The sequence below is a fragment of the Lissotriton helveticus genome, chromosome 6 (genome assembly GCF_964261635.1).
Source record: "Lissotriton helveticus chromosome 6, aLisHel1.1, whole genome shotgun sequence".
Lineage (NCBI taxonomy): Eukaryota > Metazoa > Chordata > Amphibia > Caudata > Salamandridae > Lissotriton > Lissotriton helveticus.
Window position 1 is genome coordinate 1,092,587,359 of NC_136067.1, and position 25,758 is coordinate 1,092,613,116.

Genomic DNA, 25,758 nt, shown 5'->3' on the forward strand with positions numbered 1-25,758 from the left:
CATTGATGCACAGTGTTCCAGTCTTAGACATGTGCCTGCCTGCTGTTTGGGCTTCCTTACACATATTCACGAAGAACTATTACCTAGGCAGCCAGGTCTTTCTGCAGGGGCACTTACTGGATCTGTGCTGCTGGATTTCCTGGTCTGAACCATTCCACATGTCGACCATCTTGTTAGATACTGCTTTGGAATCTGTTCACAAGGTGAAGAATCTGCAGTTCGAATCCTTTATCAGAAGAACAATTTACCTACCTTTTGTAAGTGCCTTTTCTGGAAGAGACAACTACAGATTAGTAATCGAACCTCCATCCTCCCCATTCCGTGAAATGAACTCACACCGTCCAATAATAAGAGCCATTCTAGAGATCCACACACATTAGCATAATCTGATTCCCATTAGCTCCCTATCAAATGTAGTTGACAGGGATCAGTAATAAACTAATGTCCGCACATGGAGGGGGCGCAGTTTTAGTGGCCTCAATGTCACATTCGGGCAGGATGGCTCTGATACGGAGTTGCATAAAGCCACCTACCGACATGTGAGGGAATTGCTATCAAAATTCTCTGCTTCCTGTGTGGCGGCTGGAGAAATTCACGAGGTGAGGAAGTTGCTGTTAGATTAAGTCTCTACTCCCCCCCCCCCTCCCCCCCCATGTATTCTATAGTGGTGTAGGTATTTTCTGGCAATCACTGAACATGACAAACCTGATTCCTCAGGGATCGTTGAAAACAGTACAGTACGTTTCGCTCAGCTACTCGTGCTTGCTTGAAATCAGAAAATACAAAAGATGTTTTTAGGACGTTTAAATAAGTATTTATTGGTCCAGTGACAGCCTTGTGTAAAACATATGTGCTGCTACAATAAGGAGGCAGAAGCATACGAAAGAGATTGCTAGTACCAATATAGTAAATAGTAGATACATTTCTACCATGGTGCTAATATGATCAACATAAGTAGTTCAGATAAAAACAGTAGGACTTGCATATTCTTAAAATGCGCGCCCGAAGTAATTTGCCTAAATGTACCTAGCCTAGAGCTGTATATGTAGCATGTATATATATATATATATATGTGTGTGTAGTCAAGAAACCCATAGGGAAGAACCAGCCCCCTCACCTGGTTGAGAATGAAGGACCAAATAGCCATTGACAAAGCCAATAAACCTTGTATAAGCGAGACCTATTGGATTTACCGATGCCTGTTGACACTGGCAGTGGTTACATTGTTATACAATTGTGGATTGAAAACTAATGGAAACGCTGTTTCACTTAAGTCTAATGTTTGTGTTTTTTCGTTCGCCAGAATCCTCTGGGATCAGGCCTTGCCTTTGCAATCTCTCAAGCATCGCATTTTCTTCAGCCGCCACCTCACCAGTCTATAATTATAGAAAGAATGCACTCAGGTAAACCTTTTGAATGAAAAATATTTGCTATGAAACACCATGTAAGAAGATTTATGTACTTATGATGATGAATGTGACTGCCGTTTTATTGCCAAATATATTAACAAAAGCAATGCTAAATGAGTTGAGAAGCTCTTTGAGTTAAACATGTTCTGCTTCTAGTTCTCGATATTATTTTGGGAAGTTATAGGAAATAGTATTGGATTGTGAACCAAGATTATCTTCACATGCTGTACGTTATTCCGCCATCTAGTGGTTGTAGTTTGTTCTGTTTGTCATGGCCCATTAGCTGTCATTTGTTTGCAACCAAAAGCTTGGCTTGAAATAAGGATTGGTTCAGTTAGATTCTAATGTTACTGTGGGGGCTTAGTTGTACGCCTTGGTGTCCAGTGGAGTAAAAGCGTAATGTTTTTGGACAAAACATAGATTTCATTAAGCTTTTTGCCCCAAAATTAAGCTGTGTAGTCTGTGAAGGTCGGTAGAATTTAACGGTTTTAAATGCATTGACCTCTGGCCTCAGAACACTTTGATCATTGCAAACCTTTGTCTAATGTATTCAAATGATTGGAAATTGGAATAAGAATGTAGCATTCCAACTACATATAGGAATAGACATAGATGTGTTATAGTACCTTGCTGCATTTCAGTAAATATGAATTTTTCTCATATTATACTTTTTGGTTTAGAGATACTCAGCAATTTTGCTATGTTTTCTAGTTTAGTGTTGCTCAATCAGATTTTATTTGTGCCACAAAGACATTAGGGCAAAATGTTATATTATTTTTTTAAACAAAAATATTGTAGCATTATTTTAGAATTAGATGCGTCTCAATTCTTAGTTATACATCTTCCTGCAGATTCCTCACCTTTTGAATATCCCAGGCTTCAAACTGGACACAAACTTTCATTAGTTCTACCAAATTTGTAGGGAGTGCTTGCTCCTTGTTAGCCACAGAAATGAAGCCACTGTGACATCACTATGCTATTCAGTGCCCACCATGGTGTCTTGACTTAGTTCCATTTTTTCCTCCGCACCAGATCTGGAACTTGCGGTCTTCTGTGAGGCAGTTTTGCCACATGATTTTCGTCGAAAATCTTAGTGCCGTGCATAGGGATGTCTCCTCCAAACATTCAGGGTTCAAACTCTTTAGGGATTGTAATGGCCAGATTTCAAACTAGATCGCTATAATATTTTCTTGTGTTTTCTGGGATCGGCATGTGCACACAGTTGTGACACTCCTGCAATAGCATACATCTCAAGTTGATCAAAATATGGGACGCCAAGCCGTTTATGGCATGGGCTGAGAGGACCGTCAAACTCGTTACCAATCCCTCGTGAGATTCAAGTACTCCCTGTGAGAAGTTGGCCTGGTATATGCTGTCCACTAATTAAAGTGGGCACCTTGTATCAGTCCAAACAACCGTTATTGATGATTAGGTTAAAGACAACCTTTATAGAAAGCTATCCTAGTGGTAGCTGTGGAGAGCAGCCTTCAGGCTAAGTCTCGAAGGAATGCAAATCAGCTTGTTTTACCAGATCAGAACCTCCTGAATAACCAAATGAACGGAGAACCACACAATAGCTACATAAAATATATGTAATTACTAAACACGCTCTGCTAACCTCTATACGAGATTAGAGCACAAGGCACACAATACTTAATCAATAGAACAACAGTAAATTGCACAATACACAGCAGGCTCCACGGGGAGACCGAACCATATACTAAAAAAAGGTATAACAACAATGACTTCACTAGACAAAGTGCCTAGAGTGCCTAGAATCCCTGGGACCCCAAGGAACCACCCAAAGGAGTGACACAGGGAGCCCATGGAGGACGGGTGCAGTGTGTGAACACAGACGCGAGTTCCGTACAACTCTATGGGAAAGTCATGGTTGGAAAATTACAGTTTAAGGACACTTCGGAGAGGACTTCAAGCCAACCCTTTGGAACATAGAAGGTTCTAAGGCCAGCACCCTTGTGAGTACCGAAGTATCCGTGTTACCTATCCCAGGGGAGCCGGGTGCATAGGGGTGAAGTGGTGTCGGAAACCTTCGTCATTTTCAATGGCGTGACTCAAAGAAGTGCTGCTGCCGGGAAGATGAAAAGTGTCCGGTGGAATCCAAGCCTGGATGCGAGGTGAGAAGAACCTGAAAGCAGAGGGGACAGTGTCTGGGTCACTTCAGGGTGACCAAGGGCTCGGTAGACAAATGCCCATCGATGTCAGGTGCTTCAGGTGAGAAGACTTGAGGCTTGACTCTGCAGCCACAGGGACCAGGAGACCTTGTCGACGACCAAAGTCCGGAGGTGAGCTATCCCATGAAGGATGTCGAGTGCTGTGGGATCAGTGTCCGGATTGAACACCAATAAGCCTTGGCAAATACAACCCACACAGGCAGAGGAAACAAGCCACGGTGAGGACCAGCAAGGTCCTGCAGACTCTCCAAGTTATGGAGAGTCGGGGCACGTCTGGAGCAACCAGGGAAGCCCGAGAGAAATCAAAGTTACCTTCACAGGGACCCACAGCCCAACGGACCAGGGATCGCGAAGGGACCTCGAGCTGAATCACGAAGTACAGGCCCGCGGAGCACTCGTGGAGTGGAGGCTGGAAATTTTCGGTGGATATACTGCTCGGGGTCAGGACTACACGTAGCCCAAAGCACAGCCTCAGGGATCGCCAAAAAGCATACGCTGTTGCAAAAGTACATGGTGCACAGGGGTTCGGGTTGCACGGTCCCCACGAAGGATACTGGTCTCAGAATTGCTGAGAGATAAGATTGACCTCAGAGACGCTCAGGAACCCACCTCCTGTGTTGCAGAAATCTTCAGAGTCCTCAGGAGCTCGGGAGATGCAAACCGGTCAGAAGCATTAAGGTGCCTGCTTCAGCAGGGGAGTAACTCCTTTACTCCAAGGGAGATTCTTCTGTCATCCAGCGTAGTGTAGATCGTCAAAGTACTTGGTTTCTGCTTGCAGAGTTCAGTGCAGGTAAAATCTAAAGTCCTGTAGTCAGGGTTCCTACTTTATAACCAAGGAAGGGGTTGGACAAACTTTGGGGACCCACCTGTGGGAGGGTCAGGACAGAGGGGTGGTTTCACCCATGTCCTTTATCCAGTTTTGCGCCAGAGCAGGAGCAAATGGCTCCTGCAACCGGTTTGAGCTGGACTATGCACAGGGACACCAAATGTGCCCCAAGTGCAGACTTTCAGGCACTCTCAGAGTGCACCCACCCAGCCCCAATACACTAAAGCATGTCTGGGAGGTGGTCACACCTACCTGTGACAGGAAACCTATTGTCAAGCCTTCCCCCTGCTCGAGCGCAGCTCAGCAGCAGGAGGGCAGACGCGCGTCTGTGGCTGGCAGCATCCATTTTGTGATGACCAGGTCGAGAAAGCTGGTTACTAGGTAGACCGGTGACCCACAGTAGTGGTTCTACAAGAGAGGAATCATACCTCCCACACCAGTTACTGGTGTGGAGGTATTATTCTAAGGTGTTTGACACTAAACAGGACATTTTTCTAAGCAACCCATTTAATGTTAGCAATTACCGTGAGGTTATAATGCACTTAAGTATATATGGTTTGGCTGCATCACAGACAACCCCGGGGAATAGACTCCGAAAGCTGCAGAGGGGCTCTGCTCATGCAGGGGCACCCTCTCACACAAAACCCAACACCCTGCCTTCAAGATTGATAAGGCCTGCCATAGGGGTGACTGATAGGTTTATATGTGCAGTGATTTAGAATATATATAGGTAACCTATACCTAAGTAAGAGGTGTATGCACCACCTTTTTTTCTAACCATTTCAACAACCCATGAAATAATCTACCCAGAAAAGAGTAAACCGCTCTAGGTGGGTAGCATGACGTTTGTTGAAGGTGGAGCAACTATGTGAAGAACAGGTTAAAGCCAAGGGTCTCATGAGAGATACTGGAATACTAGTCGTAACTTCTTCGGTCTGATTAATTTCCTTTGGACATGCCTGAAAGCATGCCACTCAACAATGACTGCAGTAGTCAAATGGCACACTTGCTATCTTCACTGCCTTTGGACACAGGTGTACGTGCTCTCTGTTATGATATATCTCCAGAGATAGGCTTGATGTTTCCTTATAGACCGCCTCCTCCTGTTGTGACTTCAGTTACCCCTCGAGGTAGCTAAGACCCTGGAATTACTGTTAAAAACACTGTTGATCAAATCCAACATCTTGACAGAGGTGTGCTAGATAGTAGTGCATTCTTCTGAGCTGATGCTCGGTATTGATTGCCTGATTAAAACCGTCTTGTGTTTCAGTGGTGTAAACACATTATTGGTGAGACACAGAGTACCGGTCAGCTCCGGAAGACCTGAAACCATCCCTGTTCCTTTCACTCCATCTGACCCGTGAGGACCTGTAGTCTATGCTTCATGCTGCTCTAATCAAATTACTAGAGCTTTTCCACCCTAGCCAGAGGAAAGAGATTTAAAAAAAACTTGAGGTGGTTGAGAAAAAAGATGTTAACCATAGACTAGCCATTAATTGCCTCTCATCTCCTGGGGAGGTACACCCATGCCTTATGGGACAGGACTCGTATGGTGCTCTCCCTCTTGCCTGACCGCCTCAAAGAACAGTTTTTGGGGGTGGTAAAAGACTGAAAAGATGCATTTGGACATGTTATAAAGGCTGGACTTGACACTGCTGCTTCAGTCGCCTGGGCAATGGGGTCCTTAGTGTCCCTGCGTCTCCATGCATGACAGATCATCAGGAGTTTCTAACTATATTTAGGCGACATTAATGCAGCTTCCATTACAACAGTACCAAACTTTTTTGTGGATAAAGAAGACTATTTAGAATGCTTTATGACTAGGAGAGCTACAGCTTGTTTACTCGGCATGCAGATGCCACTGAAGGACTGCTGCCAATATAGAATTGTTTTCTGGCATTTCATGAGGACTTCAAAAGAAACAAACTCAGCCTCACCAGCAATCGCACAACTCCTTACTCACATTACGGAAGTAGAAGCAAATGCAAGGGTCGCAGCACCCAACAGATAGCCTCCTCTTTCTCCTGCTGTTGCCCTGTACCATAGGGAAAGCAGCCCTTGTTGGAGCATGTGGGCCCAGTGGGACAGTAGGCTTTGTCCTTTCTGCAGGAAAAGACTATAGCTTCAAACCAGTGGATCCTTCCGATTGAAGAAACATTGTTGATTCTACCCTAGCAGGCCCTTCACCAAATCCCTTCTCAGCAGTCCATTCAGACAAAAGATCATCTTTGCATACTGCAGCAGTAAGTGGTTGCCTTGCTACTAAAAGGAGCAGTGGAATTCGTTCCAGACCAGGAAACTGTTAGGAGTTTTTAATTTCCGTATCTCCTGGATCCCAGCATAGACTTCACCTGATCCAGGACCTCAGGATGTAGAACCTCTTGCTCTAAAAGGAAAAGTTCAGGATGCTGTTAGTGGCTGAAGTTTTTTTAAATGGAAGTGATAAACTAGATAGTGTATTTTGACACGAATCTCCCCATACCGGTCCTGACGTCTCACAGAAAATATCTGCAGTTTGCAGTAGGTTTCACTCCCCACTAGTTCACATTCCTGTCCTCCTGTTTGGATTGACATTAGAACTTTGAATCTTGACTAAGGTGATGGTGGTGCTAGCAGCCCATGTCAGCAGGTCAGAAATCCTGATTTTCCTGTAATTGAGCATTTAGCTTCTCAAAGCCGTCTACTGCAGATGGTGTTGAGCCACTTTCAATCAACAGCATTGCTGCTGTTTGGTAGAGGCTTTTCCATAAACATGCTCAAATCTCGCTAGAGCAACTTCCCTTCTAGTTTTCCCTCCTCCTGAGAAGGTCGAGGACAGTTAGGTCATGATTCAGATGTTTTGGGAAAAAGCTAAAATTTGTCTTGATGATCCAATGCCTGGTGGTCTATAAGCTTCCTGCATCCTGCCTGCACATTGAGGACTCTCTAGTGGTGTCTGTGCATACACTGGTTATACCAGGAGGGGGCTATTTCAGATATTATCGTGGTCTGTCGATTGCTGCAGCGGACCTGACTTAGTCAGTGGAGGAGATCCTGTTACAAGGGATATCCTTGTACACTTTACCAGCTCTGATCACGGTTATGATGATGCCTTTACTCTGGGGGGGGACGCACGCCCAGTAGAACTGAATATCAGAGCCTCAGGTTCTTAACAACCTGCACTAACGGAAGGAGATTCAGCTGGCACTCAGTCTTTCTCTCTTACCTTCAGTCAGTCTATCCAGATCTTGACAAATAACTACAATGTTGTATGTCAACAAACTAGAAGCGGTGGTGTCTCATCTCTGTTGGGAAGCACTGAGACACTGGGCTTGGGCATGCCAGTATGGGATTTGGATGTTCACTAGCCTTCTGGCCGGGTTCTTGAATGTCAGGGTCTACAGATGACCAGTGACACCTTAACCTGGAGGTGGTGCAGAACATCTTTTTTTCAACGCTCCGTCCATCATCACCTTTGGTTTTTCTTTGTTCGCCCTAAGTTGGCAGGGTATGCTCAGACGTGAGTCCCTTGCTCACTTTGCCACTGGAGTCAAGCAAGCCCGGCTGAAGACTGCTGTAATGCCAGAAACGGGTCCTGGGAAGCTTGATTCCGGTCCAGGGAAGACATGGCTTGGCAGTTCAGGCTGGACTGCTCCCATGAGGCACAGGGTCAGACTGATTTGCATATGGCCATGTCTGAACTGGGGTGTCGGAGTGAGCTAAAGAACGGTGATGGATTAAACCCAGATCAGTTGACTGGGGGTGAGTGTTTGTATTGTCAACGCTCCGTCCATCATCACCTTTGGTTTTTCTTTGTTCGCCCTAAGTTGGCAGGGTATGCTCAGACATGAGTCCCTTGCTCACTTTGCCACTGGAGTCAAGCAAGCCCGGCTGAAGACGGCTGTAATGCCGGAAACCGGTCCTGGGAAGCTTGATTCCGGTCCAGGGAAGACATGGCTTGGCAGTTCAGGCTGAACTGTTCCCATGAGGCACAGGGTCAGACTGATTTGCATATGGACATGTCTGAACTGGGGTGGCGGAGTGAGCTAAAGAACGGTGATGGATTAAACCCAGATCAGTTGATTGGGGGTGAGTGTTTGTATGGTTAACGCTCCGTCCATCATCACCTTTGGTTTATCTTTTTTTCTGAGGCACACCTCGGGAGGATCTTTTTGCCAATCTTGGCTATCACGATTTGCCTACACCTCCGGGCCTCCAGTATCCTTGCTGGAAGCCTTGAGGGGGATGCTTTTCATTTGAGGTGGAACTTTCTACTTCAATACACTAAACATTCCCTCCCATTCTATTGATTCCTAGGGTCCTGAGGAAGATTCATCAAGCCCAAGTCACCTTCATCGCTCTGCATTGGCCCAGATGGGTGTGGTATGCAGACCTTCTGCACTTTCTCCCTGTGTCCCCAGCTCAGGGTAGACCTTCTCTCCCAGTTAGAGGGGCAGGAACTGCCCCCAACCTTGGCACTGATAACATGGATCCCTAGAGAGCGCTTGTGGCGGAGGTCCTTCTTTTGGCACTACCTTTGACTTAGTGAGGTTATGAGGTGGGTACTATGAAGAGATACCTAGTGGCTTTGTCTGCATTTCTGTGCCTTTCAGACCAATATTTGTGCTTAAACTACCTATTGTCCATAAACTTTCTAAAGGGATTGAGTGATTTATTTCTGCTAGCAATTACCTCTACAAGATTATCTTTGAGATGCAAGCACTGAGCTTCTATTCCTTGTTAAATATTTTTCTCCAACAATTTGGTCCTTAGTATTGGAGCTGCTTACCTTCCAAAGGTGTTGAACTTTTCTTCTTCTGTGTCAGTCCATCACTTTTCCTTGGTTTTATCACACACCACATCCTGCTAATCAGGAGTAGAGGTTGTATAGGCTGGATCTTAAAAGGGGGTGTTTAGCTGTTACGTAGACCGTACCAAGTAGGTTAGGTCGGACTACTAGATCTTCATAGAGTACATGGGTATTGGGAAAGGCAATGCGGTCCAGAATACCTTGCATTGTGTGCATCAAAATGATCCCCACCACATAAAGAACTAATTGATGATATACAAGCACACTACACGAGAGTAGAATTTTCGGCCTTGGCAAGGGTAGTTCCTGTGGGCGGTGATAGAAGTATCCTCCCACACCTTCACTATTGCTTGGACTCTGCAGTGAGGCGAGATGGCATTTTGCGCTCTCAGTACACCAGAATTTTGTATATGACCATTCCTAAAGACTCGCCACCTGGTTGGGTACTGCTTGCAAATCTATTAGAAAGGTGAGGAATCTGAAGGTAGAAGTTTACATTGAAAGTAAGTTACTCACCTTCGATAACTGTCTTTCTGATGGACACTCTATCTGCCTGAAACTCCTCACTGATTCCTCTCACCTCCCTGTTTTGAAAGATAATCAGTCTACAGTTATTAAAAAGGTTCCAAGTTAAAATTTTGTGCTGTACATTCTTATATTGATGTTGTTCTCCTCCTTTGTGGCACATAGGATGTAGACATTTTTTAAATGAATTCCACCTTTAAACTCTTTCAGTTGAGGTTGTTGACCATAAAAACGATTTTCCTGCTAGCAATTACCCCTGCACGGCTGTTCTTGAGATGCAAGCACTGAGCTCATGCTCTAAATTGAATTTTTTTTCTCCAGGAAGTTGGACCTTAGAATTGGAGCTGCTTACCTGCCAAAGGTGTTTATCCTTTCCCCTCTGGGTCACTCTATCACCCTTCCTCCTTTTTATCATCCACCACATCCTGCTAAGAAGGAGGAGAGGTTTCATCACTTGATTCTAAGATGGCAGTCAGCTATTGCATAGACCATACCAAGGCGATTAGGACTGACGTCCACCTCTTCTTACAGTGCATGGGTATCTGGAAGGGAAATGCAGTACAGAAGGCCTTGCATCTTGTACATCAAAATATGCTATACCTTTGTGCATAAGGAACCTCTAGAGGGTATACATGTCCACTAACCATGGATGAAAATCTTCATATTCCGCCAGGGGAGTACTTGTGGGTGGCGACATTGGCATCCCCCTACACTATGCTTTCGCATATTGATGTTGCTCTCATCCTGTTTGCCTCATGGGGCATGGAGAAATGGTTAGGAAACTGACGTTAGGATGCCAGAGTGGGTGCTTTATGGCTCCAGTGTCATCACAGTGACTTTGTTTCTTGTACCAACTTGGAGCCAGTACCCCCTACCAGCGTGGTAGAGCTATTGAAAGTTAGCAGATCCATTTCAGTCCCCTGGGATATTTAAAAAGTGAGAAATCTGCAGGTCGATAAAGTATCCACCACAAGGATTGTTACTGAAGGCAAGTATCATTTTCTTTTACTCGCACTGCTTCGAGCCATAGCTGGAAAAAATTGGGAAATTATTTCATTGGCGCTTTGGAGTAGCCAATATATAATCTTGTTTTGCTAAGAAACCTGTTTGGAAGATTGAGCTAGTCTTTGTTTTGGGTAACCTGCTCTTTTCCACTGCAATTTTTTATAATTAAATTAATTATAAGACATAGGAGAATGTATCTTTTTGAAAGAAACCGGCATCCTAATCCTCATCCTTAGTAATAAATGGTTTGTTAACTAGATCAGCATAATTTTGATAAATTCAGTGTCCCCTCCCACCCCTCAAACCCACTCCATCCAGAAATTAAATTTTGAGACAGATTTTCGATCCGGTATTTGGTTTTACAAACAATCTCACCTTTATTCATGTTACGTGTTTACTTAAGAGATTAGGCACATTTTATACCAAAGCATTATATTTGTTTGGTTTTATTAAGACAACTCAACTGATCGAAATTTGATCATTAATTAGTTTCTGGGCTGAATCTATGAGACTAATGGGTCTATAATTGCTGGGGAAGGATTTGTCACCTTTTTTAAAAACTGTGATGATTTCCGCTCCTTTCCAGGACAAAGGTACTTCACCACCCATCGCCACTGCATTTGCAAGCCAAGCAAAGTATGTACACCATGTATTCCGATCACTTAGGTAGACGTCTGCTGGTATTCCGTCCATACCTGGCGCTCTTCCCCTCGTTACACAGTCATCATTTTCATTAAACACATTATACTTGTAAAAAACAGCCGGTGGCAAAGTAGCACAAGCCTGCGACTGATTTCGAGCATATTGAGGTTCGAAGAATTCTATCCAGTTATTAATAGCAACATGGTTTTGAGGGGGGGCAGCCAACCCTCCCCGATCTCACTTCACTATGGACCAGAATAACTTTGAATCTTTAGCCGCACATGCAGTTTTAAGCTCACCCCATAGTTCCTCGTCCCATAACCTCTTCGCCTGCTTTTGTGTGCGTCTATAAGTATCCCTTGCTTTCCTGACTGTGTCGGCGATATTCGCTATCCCAGCAAGATTCCAAGAAATAAAGGTCAATGATGGATTAGATATGGCGAGCCCTGGCTGATCTAATCTTGGGGGGTTGCTTATATTTATATTCAGCCGTGTGGTTTCTACTGCTAGAGATTTTGGAGAGATGCCAAGGGGATCATGTAGGTGAGTCTCGGGTACTAGATCACTGCCATTGCACCGGACTAAACTACTATACCATTCCAAAGTGTCGGGCCCCCCTCCCTGTTTTTACTATTGGGAGCTTCCTTGTGGTTGGCTGTCTGGGTCGGAGTTTGATATACGAGTCAATCGCAATCGTTTAGGTTAGATAAAGCTGCAAATCTATTTTCTAAGTTAACACCCCAGTCGCAGCTTTGGACACCCCCACCCACACCCCCACCCCTTCTATTAGCCACTGTAGTCCATTTTGTTCTCAAGACACTTGATTTAGCAATAATGCCTCTTCTGCTGTAAAAGAAATCGAGTGTGAGAGGGATGATTTCTGCTGTTCTACGTTGAGGGGGCAAAAGATTAGGTAGGATATCAGGCAATACTTCTGGCCCCCTAAAATTAAGTACCACACAATCACCTTCAAATCTTTTAAGGCTACTGCCTATCCATTTCACTCTTCTGGCAGTTAATAGTTCCTCTGAGAGTTTATGTTTACCCCAATGGGTGATGTGCATATTATTGGTTAGCCAGTGTAAAGCTTTACTTAAGAGTGATTGGGAAGACTCGGTCTGGCCAGGTTTCAGGGTTGGTACATTAGCTAGAACCAGGATCAGTGGGGATGCTTCTACAATTAACTCCACTGGACCTGGTTCCGAAGAAGGATCTTCCCCAGACCCGTTAGTTGTTAGCGGATCTGATGTGCGATGGGAGTTTACTGTTAAGCATGGGGTGGGGATAGGTGGGTGAGTCGGAACCACCGACTCCCCCCCCTTCTCCAGTTCCACCTTCCCTATGTTTAATTTTCTCAATTTTATCCACCACCTGGTTAGGTATTTCTCCCATATTTTCATTTGTGTTCAACAGGAGGCCCTCAAGTTTGTGAACTTTATCAGTTAGTTGGTCAATCTTAGATAGCAATGGCTTAATTATACCCCTCATTTTTTGGTCAAACATTCCCATGAGTTTCTTGATGTTGGCCTCATCCCATAACATACTGCCCTCGTCCTCAGCCCCTACATCCTCTGTATTATTTTTCCTAGGTGGAGTCGCTGGTCTCTTTCTACTAGAGCGTAATCCAGCACGCCTAGGTTGTCCCTTTGTGGTCCCTCTAGTCACCCTAGGCGCAGGAACAGGCACAGATTTGGGGGAGCTATCCTCCACGATTTCTAAGTCCAAATCTGTGACATCATCGTCAGCCTCGTTTATTTTACTCAATATAACAGGTGACTAAACATTATACACGGGGCTATCAGTGCTAATCTGGGGAAGCACCCCTACCTCACTGGAATCTTCTACTTCCTGTAGATTATCTCGGGGTTTACTCAATATAGGAGGTAACGATGCATTAGGAGCGGGGCTATCAGTACTAATCTGGGAAAAGACCCCTGCTTCACTGGAGTTGTCTAGATCCTGTAAATTAACTCGGGGGGAATCAATTGGGATTTTGGTAGGTGTTAGACTCAGGCCCAAGGAAGACCTTCTATCATTATTTATCTTGGTGACCACTTGGACTAAATAGTTGTCCATGGTGTTTGAAGGGGCAGTACATTGTTTTTGTTTAGACATACCTATAAGAACACTCCACAATCACAATGACCCAAATTAGATGTCAAGCCTGTTTACCAGAAGTCACTACTTACAAAAACTTTTTGACCTCCCCTTATAATCGTTAATAAGAGCTATGATACTTCATGCTTATCACAAAAAATTACAATCACTCACAAAGATGAAAGGACAGTGTTCCTGGCCCAGTCCAGTCTCTGCCAGTCGCGGACTGTCGCAGACTGTCCCGCCCTTGTCCCGGGCTTCTCCCGGGACGCTCCCGCGCGCTCCCGCGCAGCGGAAAAAGCTACTCCAATTATAGGAGGGAGGTGTTCGGGGGCGGGGCAGACAGGGAGAGCTTCCAGGTGCAGGTGATGACAGCGCAGGGGCTCCTGGGCAATGGAGTCCCTGTCCCTCACCTGGCGCTCGCAGCCCTGGTAGTCTTCTCACAGCTCTGGTCTCTGGTCCACAGTTCGAGCCCCAGCAAAACGAAGCGCCTAGACAGGCGGGCGATGCGGGACCCGCGCAGCGGGTTCCGCAAGGTTCCTCGTTGGCTAAAGAAGTCAGGAGCAGAGGCAAAAAGCAGCAAACAGACGGCACTCCTACAATCAAACGGTGAGGCGTCTCCCAACGATTGCAGGGGGAGGCAGGCACCTTTTACTCGGTGCTCGGGGGCGGGGCAGACAGGGAGAGCGTCCAGGTGCAGGTGATGACAGCGCAGGGGCTCCTGGGCAATGGAGTCCCTGTCCCTCACCTGGCGCTCGCAGTCCTGGTAGTCTTCTCACAGCCCTGGTCTCTGGTCCACAGTTCGAGCCCCAGCCAAACGAAGCGCCTTTTATAAATATATGAATCACACCATTTTCACACAACTGTGAACAAGACTTGGCAAAATCTACAAATTTGATACTTAGAAACGTTTTAAAGGAAAACATGGGTAATTGTCGATGCAGTTGTGTAGAGGTAGTACTTGGAGCGACCAACTCTGCACAGAGCTAGTCAGGTCACCAGAAGGTCCTTAGAACAGTTACCTTCACAGAAGAAGCAGTCTTCAAGCAGTTCCAGGCACTTTATTCTTGTGGCAATCCATTCCTATGGAGTGGTATTGATGCAATATGCTCCTAAGATGCTGTAGATGCAGCGCGATTGACGTGGTCTTCCTGTGAAGATTGCTCCTACCATGAAGATGGTGAGTGGGTCCTAGTTGCAGGGTATTCACCCCACAAAGTATTTTCTGGTCTGTCTGAAGTTCAGTCGCCACTGGACTACCAGTCGCCTGGTGTTGCGGTCACCTGCCTGTCCTTCCTGGGGTGATAACTCATCTCCTGAGAATCCCATTAGCTCTCTGGCAGAACTCCTGGGCTTAGTGAACTTGAGTCAACTCTGCATGTCTGATCTTGGCCCTTGATGCTGTCTGGCGGCGATGGTAGTGGCTTGAAGACTTTGGGCTACCAACTTGCTCCAACAGGCTTCTACAGCTGTTGTGCCCCTGTGCTGCAAATCCTTAGAGTCTCTTGGCTTTTCTGGGCTCTGTAGACAGGACATGACAGGCATATTCCCTTCCTTTACTAGCCAGTAGGTGTAGTCTTCTTCGGTGCAGCCTCTCTTTGCTCGTCCCTTGGTCTAGGAGGGCAGTCTTCTGGGTGCTAGGGGTTTCTCCTTTATGCATGGAAAATGCCATCAGAGCAGGATGTGGTTGGTAGCCAATGGGCTGCCAGGATCCCTCCCAACTGTTGACTACTGCCTGTGGAGTGTAGCATCTGGCTCTCGCAGGATGCACCATTTGGCTCACTTCCAAGATGGCAAGACCCCTCTCTGTGTCCAGGCCTCACTAGCCCACCCCTGGGGTGTGGCTGCCCCAGGGCTACACACCCCTAGGGAAAACTGATTGGCAACTGGTTTCCTGTCTCTGTTCCCTATCCCACTTGTCTGCCTAAACATTGAGTCCGCCTAACCCCCTAGTGTTACACATCTGATCTTCAAAGGCGGCTTGTCCTTTGAAGCCTGCCATTTGGGGCTAACACCCAAGTGGCTTCCTGCAGGAGGGATGAAGCACCTCCCAAGCCTGCAACTCCCCATTGTACTCCTTCCTGAGAATTGTTGGCATGTCTCTACAGGAGGGCAGAAAGCTGTCTTGTGGAACAGACTCCCTGTCTGCGCGAGGAGACACAAAATTGTTAAAAGCAACAAGGTGGTAGCTTGTAAAAGCTGCACAATGCAAAAAGTTACATTATTTTTTGACTTGAGTTGCAAGTCGGGCTTAATGGTATGAGTTGGTTAATAGGGCAGCCAAACTCATGCAGTGACTCCTAGCGGATCATGCATGGCAGTTACACTCTGAGGTGGTGCAGTACATCTTACAGCAATGTGGAGAAACCTGGCTTTTTCTCTTCACCACTGCATAGAACACACAATGTCAACACTGCTGGAGTTCCCAAAAAGGCTATGTGAGTCACTTTCTCCCTGCATTGGAGCACAGCACTGATGTATGCCTTCCGTCTGCTCTCTATTGCCCCAAGTTCTGAAGAACATCAGGAACAACTAGGCCCAAGTCATACTAGTGGCTCCAGACTGAGTCAGTAGAATATGGTACGTGGAACTTCTGGGCATGAGCATCTGTCTTCCAGTCAGGCTGCCGTTTTTGGAGACTATTTGGTTGCAGCAGCAGGGCAGAGGCTTGCATCCCTCCTGCACAATCTACATCTCCATGTATGGAGACTGAACAGCAACGGTTTTGAATTGATCTTCCTCTTGAAGTAGTGAACGACATCCTCACAGCCATGTGTCCTGCTACTGAGTCTGTTATTGATGGATGCTGGGACAAGTTTTTGTCTTAGAATGATGCTCTAAATACAGACCCATTGCTGGTCAAGCTGTTGGATGTCCCTTCTGTTGCATCTTTGGCCCAGCAAACACTTGCAGTGGCCATGGTTTTAGGTGATCTGTGGACCCTTTTGGCCTTTTTGCGTTTACTGGACCAACTGTCCATGTTCAAATCACCTGTTGTGGTAGTATTTTTCAAAAGATTAATCCACTAATTTCCTCCTAAATCTTTGGTGCTGCCATAGTGTGACTTTAATTTCATTCTTACTCTTCTTATAGGCACCCCAATTGAGCCATTGCAAAGTTGTCCTCTGCGTCTCCTGGCCCTAAAGATGATATTTCTGAGTGTGATAACTTCAGCTTGTCACATTAGTGAGCTTCAAGCTCTGTCAGCTCTGTCAGTCCTGTCATCCTATGCTTCCTGCTTTCCAGACAAACTGGTGCTACGGACTAGAGTTGCCTTTCTACCGAAGATTGTGACTCCCTTCCATGTTGGGCAGTCCATCATGTTTCAACGTTCTTTGCTCCACCTCCCCTCTTAAAAAAGGAGGAGAAACGCCATTGTTTGGACCCCAAAAGCGCTCTTGGCTTTTACATTGATCGCACCAAGGACCATTGGGTGGATGATCAGCTCTTTGTGCAAATATCTGGGGCTAAGAAAGGCTAGGCAGTACTGAAGAGGCCGTATCCAGTTGGATAGTCCTCTGCATTACGATCTGCTATGAGTTGGCCATGTAGCACCCTCCAGAAAGATTGAGGGCCCATTGCATCAGAACCATGGCTGCGAGCACTATGCTGGCAAGTGGAGTACCTGTCCTAGATATTTGTCACCCGTATCAGATATCAGTGCATATGTTCACAAAGGATTAAAGCCTTAACAGCCTGGTCTGCTGGGCAACGTTTTCCGCTTGCTTGATCCTGCAGGACTGTTTGAGCTGAGACATTGCATAGGATTTCCCCCACCCCCCCACCCCCTATCACCATCACCTCCACCACCCTGGAAGGTACTGCTTTGGTATATATTCTAAAGGTGAGGAATCTGCGATTAGAACTATCCATCCGAAAATTAATGTTCTTACTTTAGGTCATTTTCTTTCCAGTGGTGCCATTCTTTACTATAGATTCCTCACCACTCTCTCTTCTACCCTTTCTGTGGAATGGCCTGTTTTTCATCTATAAAGGTCCCAAATCCGAGATTTGCACGCTTGCACAAATAACTGCTTTTTTAGCTCCATGTCTGAGGGGACGTACAATGTCAAGAAATAAACTGATGTCATTGTGCATGGATGTTATGTATATGCAGTTCCAGCTGTCATTTCTGGGGCAGAGTGAGGTTGATATGGAGCCGCACGATGCCACTTACCGGTGCGCAGAAAAATGTTGAAAAGCTTCAGGATTCAGTCTGGCGCCTAGGGATTTTCTAAAGATAAGGAATCTGTGGTTATAGCATTCACTAGAAAGAGTATAATCTTGATTGTCTGTCTCACACTCGTATTGAGATAACAATCTATTTTGATGACTGATATGCCTCCGCAAAATTGCCTGTAAGTAATTTAATTTTCTTTGCAAGCTTCGATATTTGTATTAATGTTAAAGATGATTTAGCGATAATTTTCCTAGATTCTAATTCCTTGTGCCTCTACACGATAATCGCTCTCTTGGCATCTCACAGTTGGCTATTTGCTAAGGTCATTATTTTATTCTGACTCTTCTTAAAACTTTTGGTAGTGTCAAGATGGTGAATCCCATGAAATGCACTTCAGCAGAGGGACTGATAGCTATTCTACAAAACGGAATATTTTTCTTGAAAAAAATTGTGCTTAGCGCTTTCGAATGGCCAGAAACACGTGACATAAAAGTGTTTCCATTTATCTTTTCATCCATTTTAATGAATAATATGGATAATATTGAATAAGAAGGGGTCACAGTTTTTGTATGTTAAGGATGCCAGCTTTCATTACGACACTCATTGTCTGATTGTTTTCCAGAAGATTTATCAGAGTTTATTTACTTTTTTACAATGTGCAGTTGCTTTAGCTTTAGGAAATTAAGGTGGTGCTGAGATTTAGTATTGTTATTTTTGTAGAATATTTACTCTCTGTTTTGAAAATGTGTGTAGTTAAGAGTAATAGATTTTTAACAACTGCGGGTATTGAACTGATGCCATATATTGAACTAATGTTTTACAGAGTTGCAGCTGGTCAATGCTTCCTTTATTTTTAGGTGATCTTTTTACTTCTGAACAGATTTTTAAAAACTGCCGCAGAATGCTTCTTGTCTTAGTATATGTAAAGCGTTTTACATGTGCTTACTCTTGAAGATACATTCTGAATGTCTTCCAGAGGGAATATTTAGTGTTTGCTTTCAAAATTTTAAGCGTGCACATATGAGCATTGCACCTTAATTTATAAGGAGTCTTCTTCCTTTAAGGATTTACATCAGATTATCAAGCAATTATTTTTATTTTTTGTCTCATTATTTTACCATGCTTGTGACCATTTATCTTTATTGTACTTTTTCTGCCTATGTCCCTCATCGTTTTGTCATTTTGCTGTCTTAAATTAAGGATTGACAGTACTAGTAAGACCTTCAGAACGCATTGTTTACAAACTAAGAATTTCCATAAAGTCTTTACAGTGCCTCGCGAAACCTCTTCTCCAATTTCCATTTAGTTTTGTGAACATCAGGCATTTGATTTGGCTAATCAATGATCATTTCATCTAATGCTGTTTTTATTTTTTACTGCCCCATTGACTTTACATACCAGTTTTGTCCCTTCATGTTTGTGAAGGTTTGAGGTCATGTGGATGATGCCACATAATAGAAGTGATATTTTAAAAAAATGTTTCATGGATAGCTATTTAATTCCAGAATTTCTATGTGGTGACATTTAGTCTTCAGGAGATTGTAGGTTCCTTTACACAGTGTTCTAATGATCAACTAGAGTGCTAACATTCTGTATTTATGACAAGCGTGGCACACTTGAACATCACCTTGATGGAATAAAAACTGTCAAACTTAAAGCATTTCCTTTAGAAATTAACCAAATAATGGTTACCTGTTGTCGTAGAAATTATGGTTATTGCTCTAGAAAGCTAAAATGAGGAAATCGTTTAATGAATTCTCCGATATCTTCGCATCCATTTCAGTAAAACACTCTGAAATCTAGAGAGAAACGTACTCCCAACACCAGCAGCAGTCTCTGTTAACTCCCTTGCAATCAACTATAGGGTCACTTCAGACTTTGAACAACTAGAGAGCTAACATTTTTATTCTGGACTTAAGTGAGGCACACCTGAATGCCTATTTGCTGGAATAAGAGCTTCTGGAGTTAATGTCTTTCCTGGAAAGGAGACTGAAGTATAGATATTAATATTTTGAAGCAGAATGCATTTTTAAAGGGGCTAGAAATAGGTAGGCACCTTGATATCTGCATAAGTACAGCATCCCCTTTCTACATCATTTTACTCAACCTACCCATTTTCTCAGCAACTTAACATCTCCCTGATTTTGAAATAGCAACCTTTTGATAGACATACACCCAACTACTATTCTTAACATAACTTAAGATCTGAGCATCTAACCTACATATAACGTCATTTAAACTGTTATTTTTTATATAAACACACGCATTCATATATACAAACACACGTACACACACTTTCGCTCTCTCTCTGTACTGTTGTATGTTGTGATTTACAGCATGCCCAAAATGTGACTTAAATTTTGGGATGGAACATTGTTGCTTAGTTTAATTCATAGTATTGCAGTATTGTAATCTTATTTTTCTTTCTTGTAGGAGCCAGGCGATTTGTAACATTAGATTTTGGAAGACCAGTGCTTTTGACAGATGTGTTGATTCCCACTTGTGGCGACCTGGCTTCATTGTCAATTGATATTTGGAGCCTTGGTGAGGAAGTTGATGGAAGAAGACTTGTTGTTGCAACTGATATTAGCACTCACTCGCTAATTCTGCATGACCTGATACCACCGCCAGTCTGCCGCTTCATGAAGGTATTCGCAAAGCAACAATAGCAGTGTTTTACACTTAGTTTGGCTTTCCTCAAAGCTTGTTCCAAATTGTATTGCAGCATGTGAACAGAACAACCTGTTGATCTGTTGAAGGATTTCTTTAGTTGCACCTTTGATACCGAGCAATACAGTATGTAACTGTTAGCACAAAAGGATTAGCACAAGAACATGAGCGAGAAAAAAACACCAATCGTTTTTACAGTGGTAATATATAATTCTTCTGCTGCAAAATGCCGTAGAATGCCTGCAACGCCCCTTCGTGTGTTTTAGTGGGTCTCCGCTTGTGATAACTGCTCAATAGCCCACCAAGTGTGATTTGACTTGCAGTGACATTTGATCAGAATGATTTGCACACTATTTAAGTATGATCGCCCACAAGTACTAAAAGGCTAGCACAGTGTTGACAGCCACTCCACCATATTCTCCACCCCACCCCCTTTCCTGTTCTAATCCGTCAAAAGGACCATCCATGTACTTTGTATAAATAATTTGGACTCGCCTGGTTTCTTCTACAGCAAACTGACATGTACTCGACACTCATTATGCTGATGGAAAGCACCTCCAAGTAAAAATCGGTTTACCTATGAAACAAACCTTCCTCTGTGTATATGGACCTGCCTGAGAAGGTTGATGAGTACGGAAGGTGTGCGCTGATAGTGAGATAAATTATTATGTTTCAGTATTCTGGGTAATTATATCCAGTATACTATTGTGAAACCGTATTAACACTTTAAAAGGAGTGTATCATATAATTCATTGGAATATTTCTGCATGCGAGTAAGTCCCCTTATTATGCCAACATAACCTTTAAATATAGGTTTTTGCTTACATCCGTTCAGCTCATTTTTAACTGTTCTAATACATATACATTGCAGCCTTTTTTTGCTCAGAAAATAATTTGTATTCAAATATTTAACATGTTTGAGAGTAGTGCAAAAAGTTAAGCCTTCTTATGTTATAAATAAAAAGCAGATCAAATAAATGGAACCTCAATTTTTTCTAATTATTCCTGAAATCAAATAAACTATACATAAGAAAGACTTTGATAATTAATGCTTTGGTAGCTTTGTTTCTGGACATGTGGTAATATTTTACATCATACTTTACATCAGAATCCATTACCTTAATGAAGGATATGTGCAGAATAACATTCTTCAAATAGTACCGCCTTCCCGGCTTAAGTCTCTCTTCCTTTTCTTCCAGGTGCCAAAAGAATAGCTTTTGAAAGAGAAAGACCTTAGTTTTACAGGGCAACAAAAAAGCATGTGCTATTGAATATTGCAGACCGCTGATTGTCATCAAACATTTCCTTCAGAAACTACAACATACTCTCCTTGCTGGGTTGTCTTGATGTCCTTTTACTCTCACCGAAATTGTAGATTTGAATTTGGAATCTTAATTTGTGCTGTATACCTACCCTTAAGTAATGCCATAAACCGAAAGCCTAATCATGTCTTACAGTTTGCTAGCCAACCTTCTGAAACAGCTTATCTAGGTGGATTAACTCAAACAATGAGTGTGAATGAATACAAAAATGCTATTGTTGGTCCAGTATTTTCGCTCACAAACACAATAAATGGTTGCATAATATACATGTGACTGCCACTGGGTTTTTAATTCTTTCCTGATTTCTTACAGCAAATCTGAAGCCTACGTCAAATGAAGATGAGTTTGTAGGGTTAGGGTAAAAGAGGATTACCAGTAGAATTAAAAACAATTGTAAGCTCATAGTGCTTGGTCAGTTCACCCAGTGTGACTCCCCTTGTGTTCTTGAAGCAGTCATTGACTGTTAAGTATTCTATGTGAGTATGGTTGTTTCTTACTGGTGTTTCAGGCCCAATTTTATTGCTTTCCAATTGGGTGGCCAGGTTGTATTCTGTAGGTTCATGACTCTCCAGAACACAGTTGCATCCATTGCAGTTTTCTCTTAGAGGTTGTAAGGATTGGAAAAAAGGTGGCTTGAGCAGCTTTCTTGCCAGAATGCGACCACAGGTGTTTTATTTTTCCAAATCATTTTTATTGCCATTTTGTATAACTAGTGGACAAAAAAATAGGAAACCACAATTTCATTTGTCACGCATGGAGTATTCAGAGGTATCATGCATTGTCGTTAGGTGGAGATTGAGTTCTCAGAATGTGATGGCGCAAGGTGTCAAACATTGAAAACTGTAAGAGAGAACTGTAGACAAACCAAAGGGAAAGAAACCAGAGAGTAGTTTAATGGAGGAAAGTCCCAATCCTATTATGCAGGAGGGCGAGCAAACAGTGGGTTACATAATAGGTTTCCCCTTGAGTGGGGGTGTAGCTGTTATTGTACAGGAGAGATAATGCAGTCTCAGAGAGGAGGAAGGGTGTTAAGGATGAGGATTTGGTGCATTAGTCATTAGGCACACCAGCTTATACTTGTCAGCTTTTATCATATGTCGACATGGGCCTCTAGCCTCCTCTTCTGAAAGGCCACTCGCTCAGCCCCTGCCCACAGTCTGAGTGATCTGCATGCAATAGTGCCAAATTAAGAAAACAATAAGTCAGCTTGTGTTTCTTGGTATTTTACAAGTGCCTAGCGCAGCCACCTCCCAGGAGTCTATCTCAGGAGGCTCAGTAATCATCTTGAGGTGACTTGTCACCTGAGCCCTATTTATGCGTAGGGAGGGGCAAATTGAAATTGTGTTTAATATCAGCTGCTGTAGCAGTGCCTCAAGTGCAGGGATCAGAGGCTCTGGGGAATATTCTGCTTATGTATGTGGGCAGGAGATAAGCCCGGTCTAATATGTAGAACTGTATGACCTTCAGTCTAGCATCAAAACGAACATGCTGCTGGTATTCTAGAGGTCTAGCCCTTTCCCTAACATGGAGGGCCATTCCAAATGTGTCCTTCCAGCCGTCTTGCGTGGTTCGTAATGAGACCTATGTGTGAGTAAGCAGGGCTATATTGAGCCAAGTGTGTTTACGGCCAGTGCCCAAAGTATGCAGAAAATCATCTTGTGTATAAGTTGTTTTGCATCTACTATGGACTAGGTCTGTCTGAGGGTGCTTGGCATCAGGCCGTAGGTAAGAAATGTACCCTTTTGAAGGCCAGAATCTTCCTCGAGTTCTAGGCTTTATCTCTGAAAAGGTCATTCAGATTCGTTCTGCCAGCCCACTGCCAGAAATGTGGCACACAGCTCTCAAGTGTCCCGCAGATTTGGGTAAGCCCAGTAGTGGCATTGCAGGGGCATAGGGAATAACAGATTTGGTAATCAGTATGCCTGTTGCCAGGCAATATAACAACAGCAAGAGAAGGTGGCAAGGTCCATGTGAATGGCTACTCCTGAAGTTGAGAGCACTAAGATGTCCCCCAGGGTGCAGTTTGGTCCAGTGGTACATGTTTGTCAATGGATCACTCGGCCAACCTATGGGCCAGACACTGTAGCTGGGCCAGACACTGTAGCTGGGTGATTGTAACAATATTCAAAATTTTGGGGGCCACGCTTTCCCTGCTTGACCAGGAGACTGAACTTGGCAGAGCCATGCATCAGCGAGACCCGTGCTTGATGAAGTCCCTTAGGAGTCCCTCCAGATCTCGGAAAGATTGACATGGGAGGAACATCAGAAGATTATCAGAGGTATAAGAGTTGAGGAATCATTAACATTTTCACCCTCATAAAACATAATTGGAGGCTCCACCATTATATGATGTATGTGCATAGGTAGGTAACTGCTGTGGTCAGGTTGGAATTAAAAATGTGGATGCTTGGGTATCAGAAGGAAATTCCCTCCCAGCCAACTAATTTCTCTCCCAGACTGAACTGCTGATGGGGCCTGGGGTTAAATGGGAAAAGACAGGAATTTTTCAAGATAACCCAAAGGCCCGATACTGTCTTGAACTCAGCAAGGAGTAGGGCGATACCATGATTGTTCAGCTCAAGATCTTTGAAGTAAAATAGAACATCTTCCAAATAGAGAGACATTGTGTGACGTCTGTCCTGAAGGGGGAATCTCCCATTTCCCCCCACTATGGGCCCCCCGGATCACTAGTGGCTCTATAGTGTGTGGAAAAAGGAGGAGGGAGAGAGGGCAGCCCTGCTTGGTGCCAAAATAGGTGAACATGCTTGCTCCTGGAAAACAGATCTGTATTATTGGATCCATGTTCAGAAACCGAATCAGCCATATGGTACAGGCTCCAAAGCGGTCCAAGACCAGAAAAAGGTAATCCCAGTGCAGTGTGTTGAACTACTTTTGCGGCAGGCTCTGAAAGCAAGACCTAGGCAGATGCCTTGAAATATGCTTCCCTTAGTCTAGGGGTCTCCAACCTTTTCTGAAATAAGAGGTACTTATGATCAATAAAATAATCCAGAGCTACCAATATTAATAGTATTATAATGGTGACCATCACGCAAGATTATATTTGTAGCCACCCCATTCAAGATCACTAGCCATGATTAGGCAGGGTAGTCAGCAGTAATGTAAAATAGCTCTGCCATTTGGAATGCCGTTACATATGTCATACATATTAGCTATAGTTTGAATGACCCTGGCGCCAAGATAATTCCATTAGTAAACTTTAAATATATTTTGCGAATTCAACTACTTTTCTCTAAACATCAGTTTATGGGTTCTCAAAATACAGAAAGTTTTCTCGTGAATGCACACTTTTCAGTGTTGGTATATTTATTCAGCCAAGCAAAATCTTCTAATTTAGTAGGCTGGGATGGACACAGGAGAGCTACTTAAAGGTAGCTGGAGAGTTACCAGTAGCTTGCAAACTACTTGGAGAAGCCTGCTATAGTCTATACCCATCAGAGATTGCCTGTTTAACTGCTCCTGTGGGGCCAGTATAACCTGTCCATGGTGAGAGCAGCACCTTCAAGGGTTGAAGGAATGCATTTGAATAATGTTCATGACACATGGTTATGCAGAAAACTGCCTGGTTTGCTCAAGATTTCAAGAATGATTCTGGGTTGAGGAGGAAGGTGGGCGATAAGGAACTGTGTTTAGCCTATGTTATATTCAATACATTGCCTCTTCTGTGACTTACCCTGCCCCATAGTAAAAAGGGATGAATCAATCATCCCTTTTTTTTCAAGCTGCCTCTTTTCTGTTTTTCTCGAGTTTGTCCTTGAGCAAAGTTTTTTCTCTTAATAAGTTGTTCTGCAAGAAAGCAGATGTATAGACATGCCTATTAATGTAGCAAACTTTTGTGGCATGGTGAAAGGAAGACTGACTTTTCACTACTATAGCATTTGGTGAGAAATCTGTAATATTTTGGTGCTTACTCATCTTTTTTGTCTCTGAGCGATAGTTAAAGCAAAATTACATCTAGTGTTTTTTTTATCATTATAGTCCTCATTATCTGAAAGAGACAGTAGTTATAGATTGCTTACCTTTAGAATTACCCCCAGGTGTCAGACTGGATCCGGAGATTTTTCTTAAGCAGTACCCCTGCGC

General features: G+C 43.8%; 1 protein-coding gene across 4 annotated transcripts in view; it reads left to right on the forward strand.

Moving 5' to 3' along the window:
• BIRC6 (baculoviral IAP repeat containing 6) overlaps positions 1–25,758 on the forward strand; it is a 2,208,279-nt gene that overhangs the window by 787,140 nt on the left and 1,395,381 nt on the right. For all 4 annotated transcript variants that reach the window (XM_078648748.1, XM_078648749.1, XM_078648751.1 and 1 more), the window contains 2 exons: positions 1,304–1,403; positions 20,099–20,313. In XM_078648748.1, the coding sequence (XP_078504874.1) occupies positions 1,304–1,403; positions 20,099–20,313 (315 nt within the window). The remainder of the gene's footprint in view (positions 1–1,303; positions 1,404–20,098; positions 20,314–25,758) is intronic.